The following is a 6,820-nucleotide window of genomic DNA, read 5'->3' on the forward strand; positions in this document are numbered from 1 at the left end:
GTTTCAACTATTGGAAACAGTGTGTGTGCGAGAGATGCTAATTACATACATGGAAGCACTTCATAGATACCCGTGAGCAGTAATGTAATAGAAATCCAAAGTGGTTATACAAGAGGGAAAACAGCAGGTCATTAAAAGAGGCCTATTAAGTTAAATAGCTGGAGGGACAACTGTAATGTATGCAGCAGGAGAAGTAACAAAACATTCTCTACTATGGTAAAGGAGTTGTGGGGCATTGGCAGAGCTGTGAGGAGAGACCAGCACTGGAATAGCAGGGGGCTGCAGGGCAGGACTGAGGGGCATTGGCAGAGCTGTGAGGGGAGCCCAGCACTGGAATAGCCGGGGGCTGCAGGGCAGGACTGAGGGGCATTGGCAGAGCTGTGAGGAGAGCTCAGGACTGGAATAGCAGGGGGGCTGCAGAGTCGGATTGAGGGACACTGGCAGAGCTTTGTAAGGCACTCAAGACTTGAATAGTGGAGGTTTCTGCAGGTCAAGACTCCGTGCTTTGGTAGAGCTGGAAAGATGGGGGCCAGCATTGCAATAGCAGAGAGTTCTGCATATCAGGACTGAGGTGATCACCAGAGCAAAGGGGAGAGGCACCAGCTGAGTAGAAGGGAGCACTGCATATGAAGAGTGAGGTGCGTGTGAAGAAGTTTTTAGGTATTCCATGACACACACACACACCGTTCTGCCCATCCTGCACCAGCAGAAATGTCCCAAGTGCAATGTGCTTTCCATTCTGATTCTGGGCTTCTGGTTAGACTCAGCAGGCCAGAACAGCAAAAGTATAATGATGGGAGGGTGTTGCGGGAGGAGAACAGGAGGGGACATATCGGAGTAAAGCAGAAGGTGAACAAATGACCTTCAAACTGCACCAGTCTCCCTGGATTAGGGGGCGGGGAGAGAAGTAATTGGGAATGAATGAGGTCAGAGCAGCTTCCCCCCACCCCCCATAGAAGAGAGTTCTCCATTCTCAGTTCTTTCAGGATCATGGGTACATTTTTCTCATTGACTTTCTGAGCTAGATCAGTTGGAAATAGCAAAGCTAAGTGACTGGCATCCTCAGTTCTTTTGCTGAAGTGACTGAATTGTGTTTGAGCTCCCTTCTGAAGGGAGAGAGAGTAACAGAGAGAGATAGATGTTGGCAGAGATATATAAACAGAAAGACAAAGAGAGAAGAAGGCAGACAGAAAAACAGAGTGTGCATGAGAGGGAAAGACAAACCCAGAAGGGTGCAGAAAGCAGTAGAGTAAGAAGAAGAGAGAAGGAACTCACCCTGGAAAGGGAGTTTCCCTGCTCCTCACCCCACTGTGAGGACTGGTGAGGATAAACTGAAATTAGGAAGGAGGCACTGGCCCTGAGCTACATGGGACAGCAGGGTCAGCTTTTTTTTCTTCATGGGGATCGGTAGCCCGCTCGTGACCCTCTCTGCTCTGGCAAGTCTCTCTTGGGTGAGTCACAACATAGGTTCCTCTTTGGCAGAGTTTGGCCTCTGCTGGGGCACTGTATTACATCAGAAAGTTGAAGGAGATTTGAGCCAAAGATAGATTTGAAGTAGGAATTTCCCTGATATTTAAAAGTATTGGGGAAATAAAGTAGGGGCAGAGGAGAATTCAAAGCAGTAAAGAGGATGTTAGGATGTAGAACAAGTGGGGATAGGTGAAGCAAGAGAATGGGAAGGGGGGGTAAATAAAATCTACATTAAGGAATGATAGAAAATGGGGTAACTGGAGATCCATCAGTGCAGTGTGGAATTCAGGTTTGTAATGGACACAGTAAATAATACGATATTAATGGGTCTATGTTTTTAGACAGAGAGGGGAATTCAGATCTCTCATATAGGATGTAGAAAGCAGGTAATCGTCTGTTCATGGAAAGAGAGAACAGAAGGGAATTTAGGGCTATAATGGAGGCAGGGGAAGGTAAAATATAAATTACATGTTTGCATGGGGGAGAAGAGAATTCAGACTTATGATGATGTGGGTGAGAGGGACAAAAGAGGATGGGTAACTGTGAATCCACGGGTGGGGTCATTAGGATTGGCATTGGGGTGAATGAGAGAGATATTGAACACTGGACATCAAGGAGACTGAGTGAGGACAATTCACCCTGATGGCCTTTGCTCTCCTTGTAGTTTCCCCAAGTGAGATGTGAGGAAACCTGTGTGAATGCTGAACAGTGAGTATACACATCCTGCATTTTTTTTCAGAAGAGGTTGAGGGGGGAGTGACAGACATGGGAGGAATCTCAGCTGATGGCCTTGTCTCTCACCAATGGAGTTTGCTTTAGTTAACAGTGTTGGTAAATCTTGAGCAAGCATTTTCCAGGGCCAGAAAGTTTGTTTGTTAGATTTGAGTTACTAATTCTTAACATACAATTTATTTGCCCTGTCTTCGTGCTTGCAAATTGTCTGCCTTCTCCCCTGTGCCCCTGGGGTGTTGGTTGTTTGAAAACTTTTGCTAAGAAATTTCTGGGATTAATTTTTGTTCTATCACTGTTTTGCAAGCAGTTCATTGTAAGGATTCAATATTCAGAATTCGGGCTGTATTAGTTAGTTTTGATAGGACACGTAGATCAAGTGATATTGTTCGTGCTCCTAAAGGGAAGAGTGTAATATTTACTGGGTTTCCAATGCAAATACTCTCCAGTAGGAAATTAAATGACTATATTGTAAATTCTGCTGTGAACATTCCTGCTAGGAAGGCTATTTGCAGGAATATCAACAGAAAGTGAATGCAAAAGAAGTGTGAAAGTAGCCACAGAAAATTTAATATTTTATTTAGAGAAATGTCTTTCAAAACATCTTTGTGATCTGTTTGATCAACTCTACTAATTATAGGTAAAGAAATGTGCAGTGCACCCACTTCCAAAAAGAGGGTGACAAATTGGGAGAGAAATTCAGAGGAAAAACAACAAAAATAGTGGCTGGAAGGGCTGATTTATGAAGAAAATATAAGGAAAATGCAGACATTAGAACTCTCTACAAGTATCTGAAGGATGTAAATGGAATAACATAGCTGCGAGGTGTGTGTTTGTGAGGGGGAGAACTTGTAGCAAATGGGATGAAGTTGAATAAAAGAAAATTTGAGGCTGGCCGTTAAGAAAAAAATCCTAATAATGAGATTTATTAGACTGAAGAATAGTCTTCTCAGTGAGAAGTGGTGGAAGCTCCATCATGTGAGTCAGGGGCGGCTCCAGGCACCAGCACACCAAACGTATGCCTGGGGCGGCAAGCCACAGGGGGCGCTTTGCTGGTCGCCACGAGGGCGGCATGCAGGTTGCCTTTGGTGGCATGCCGCAGAGGGTCCGCTGGTCCCGCAGCTTCGGCGGACCTCCTGCAGGCATGCCGCTGAATCTGTGGGACCAGGGACCTCCCGCAGGCAAGCCGCCAAAGGTAGCCTGCCTGCCGTGCTTGGGGCGGCAAAATACCTAGAGCCGCCCCTGATGTGAGTCATTTAAAACTTAGAGTGGAGACCAGTCTCCAATCTTTCATCAACTGGAGTGAAGATGGGAGTTGACAAAATAGGATCAAAAAGGGAATTTCTCCGTCCCGTATTTCTATGATGTTATGTTGTTAACTCTTTCTTTCACCCTCTTTTTCTCAGCTGCTCAAGCACTGATTGGGTCCGTCTCTGGTACATCTGGTAAGTTTACACTTACATAAATATCATTTGTATTTGTCACTTAAGTTAGCAAGCAATTGATAGAATTAAATCTGATCCTTTAAGTGACAAAAATTGAACAATTCCTCCATTCTACTCTTTACCTCAGTTCCCTCTAGTGTTATGAAGGATGTATTGCGTTTTCCCATTCCTGCTGGATGCTATTAGTATTAGATAACACAATATCTTCAACAAACACAAGCATATCTCTTTCCCTCTTCTCAGTCATGCATTTTTATTAAATGCATTAGTTTTGTTATAAGAAATTTAAGATTTATAACACTCATTATTTCACAGCATAGATGTGCAGCTGTTTTTTTTTTCTAAAAAAGGACTGTCTGTTTAAATGTTAGTGAAATGAGTGTGATCACTTCTTAGAATCCATTCAATGTGTGTACATAAACAAGGTATGGCAATAACTCTGCTTCCTCTCCCTCTACAGGCTGGCGGTGGCAATTGGTGGGCTGCTGCTTGTGTGTGGCCTGGTGTCAGCCTGCGTGAGGTGCTGCTGCCGGCAGGCAGGGGAGGAGTCGGGTTCCCACCCCTATGAGGTCACAGTCATCGCCTTTGATCATGACAACACTCTCCAGAGCACTATCACTTGTGAGTGTGATTGTGCAGAAGCCAAGGTTACAGTGACCAGACAGCAAGTGTGAAAAATCGGGACGGGGTGGGGAGTAATAGGATCCTATATAAGAAAAAAGACCAAAATATCGGGACTGTCCCTATAAAATCGGGACATCTGGTCACCCTAGCCAAGGTAGATGTAGAGAAGACTGAGAATCCTGAAACTGAATGTCTGAAAAATTCAGACCTCTGTATCCCATGAATTTCAAGGGCTAGATCTTCAGCTGGTTTAAGTCATACAGCTGCACTGAGGTAAATAGCACTACATTGATTTACACCAGCTAAGGAGCTGTCCCCTAAAGTCTAGAACCCAAAACATACTTTAAAGTGCCAAATCCTAGAGCTCCAAAAGTTTGAAACTATGGGTTCAGGGATCAGGTATGGTCTTAGCTGCATATGGATCATCATGTCACTTACTGGAGTAGTAGAGGGAGGGTCCTAACAGCTGGTGTATGCGCCAGGTTGCTCTATGCTGGGGAACGGGGGCATCTGTGAGTTGGGATTGGGGGATTTCATGGGATATATCTGGAAGATCCAGCTAGCTGGGAAGTAGGGAATGAGGGTGGGACACTTCATTTGGTGGAATGAGGACAGGTCCAGCAGCTGAGAGAAGCATTTTTGGAAGGTGTAGGTAGAGGATGTGTCTGATGAGAAGGGATGGCCTTGGAGAAGGAAGGTGACTGGCACTGAGGGTGTGTAGCTGGGAAAAGCCTTGCACAGCAAGTATATTTGTGCTCTCTGTCTGGCTCATGTCTGGTATTTGATGGTTCCAGAGTTAGATTAACCTTTTCCAATCTCATCCCTTTCAGCTCTGCATTCTGTGTTTGGTCCTGCTGCCAGGAGGATACTGGCTGTTGCACGTTCCCACAATGCCATGCTAGGATCACCACCACCTTGTGGATCAGAGACCCCTCCAGTCTATGAGGAGGCCCTACATATGAGCAGGTTCACGGTAGCCCGGACTGGGCAGAGAGTCCCAGACCTGGCTCCAGTGCTAGAGGAAAAGCAACAGGCGTCAGCTGTGAAAGATGATTCACAACAAGACCTCCCCTGATGTGAATGCACCCAATTTCTTTTTTTTTACTTGAACAACAATGCAGAGTGCTAATATTCAAGGGGAGGATCCAAAATCTGTTCTAGGTGGGCTCAGGAATACAGTTCAGGTTATTCGCCTCTTTAATCGAATGTCCTGAACAAGGAAAGAGAGTAACTCAATTTCCTAATACTTTATGACCCATAATATTTTCATGGATCTCTCTTGATACCTCCGTGGGGTCTTTTATTGTTAATTAGTTATTGTTATTCATTATTATTATTTATTACTTTCATTACACACATCAATAAGATGCCCCTCACCGTAATCTCTAGCACCATAGTTAGTCCTTGCACCAAGGCAGCAGGGTTATTCTGTTTACCCAATCTGCTGGCAGGTGTTAGTGTCCTGCAGGAAGATGCTGACTGATTCCTGATGGCTCATTGTGGCAGGTGTGGCTTAGTGACTCTAACCTGGCTGTAAGGGACGTGGGAATGGTTATTTTGTTAGAGGGAGACAGCCATAGGACACAGAGATCTGATGGAAGAACACTAGGAACAGCCAAGATTAGGGAAAGAATTTGAGGTGGAATGTGTGTTTTATTATTATTAATTACCTTATTAATAAAGACACCACCACAAGAAAAGGGTGAGTTTAACCTTATACAGTGTTTATATTTTGGAGCAGGGTGGTAACACCATCTGCTTATATAAAGTACATAACTGTGATAATATAACACTATAGATACATGCAGTGTTTTATAGACCATATTGAAAAACAAGAGGCACAGTCCTGAATAGCTTATATTTGAACTAAAAAAAAATGTGATATGTGGGATAACAGATCAGACATGGGAAGAGGCAGAAACATTGCTGGTGAAATAAAGCTCAATTAATGTTTATCTGTGTATTATTACTAGGATTGGAAGGATTAGATTTTTATCAGCAAATGTCGGTAAACATCAATTTCAACATAAATTCAGAAATGGACAAAATATTTCATTGATAATAATAATCAAAATTTACAGATATGTAAAATAAGAAAAATGCTGCATGAGAACTTATTAGAGTTTGATTCAAGGATATTTGTGTGCTTTGAAGTCATGTTGACAATTTGTGGTTTAATGGTCATAAAACTTTAACTGTTTTCCCAGTGTCTGTCAATAAAAAAGTTGTCTGACCTCCCTCCATTGTCATAATTTCCTGCAATGGTGAAAATTTAAATAGATAAAAATTAGGGCTGTCGATTAATTGCAGTTAACTCACATGATTAACTAAAAAAAAATTAATCATGATTTAAAAAATTAATCATGCTTAATCACAGTTTTAATCACACTGTTAATGGAATACCAGTTGAAGTGTATTAAATATTTTTCAATGTTTTTCTACATTTTTAAATATATTGATTTCAATTACAACACAGGTTTCAGAGTAGCAGTCTGTATCCGCAAAAAGAACAGGAGTACTTGTGGCACCTTAGAGAGTAACAAATTTATTTC

General features: G+C 42.9%; 1 protein-coding gene across 2 annotated transcripts; it reads left to right on the forward strand.

Annotated features, from left to right (window-relative positions):
- Positions 1-386: 386 nt before the first annotated feature.
- Positions 387-6,504, forward strand: TMEM52B (transmembrane protein 52B). Of its 2 annotated transcripts, none has more exons than XM_044998919.1 (5): positions 387-1,451; positions 2,135-2,178; positions 3,606-3,644; positions 4,105-4,265; positions 5,099-6,504. In XM_044998919.1, exons 1-5 carry the CDS (start codon positions 1,398-1,400, stop codon positions 5,341-5,343), a joined length of 543 nt encoding a protein of 180 aa, XP_044854854.1. In that variant the 5' UTR covers positions 387-1,397; the 3' UTR covers positions 5,344-6,504. The 2 variants fall into 2 exon arrangements, with proteins under 2 accessions (XP_044854854.1, XP_044854863.1); XM_044998928.1 differs by lacking the exon at positions 387-1,451 and adding an exon at positions 1,694-1,759.
- The last annotated feature ends 316 nt before the right edge of the window (positions 6,505-6,820 follow it).

The sequence above is a fragment of the Mauremys mutica genome, chromosome 1 (assembly GCF_020497125.1).
Source record: "Mauremys mutica isolate MM-2020 ecotype Southern chromosome 1, ASM2049712v1, whole genome shotgun sequence".
Classification (NCBI taxonomy): Eukaryota; Metazoa; Chordata; order Testudines; family Geoemydidae; genus Mauremys; species Mauremys mutica.

Coding starts and splice junctions, on each gene's coding strand:
- TMEM52B (XM_044998919.1), top strand. CDS start 1,398: ATGGGGATCGGTAGCCCGCTCGTGACCCTCTCTGCTCTGGCAAGTCTC. Junction 1,452..2,134: donor CTCTGGCAAGTCTCTCTTGG/GTGAGTCACAAC, acceptor CTCTCCTTGTAG/TTTCCCCAAGTGAGATGTGA. Junction 3,645..4,104: donor GTCCGTCTCTGGTACATCTG/GTAAGTTTACAC, acceptor CTCCCTCTACAG/GCTGGCGGTGGCAATTGGTG.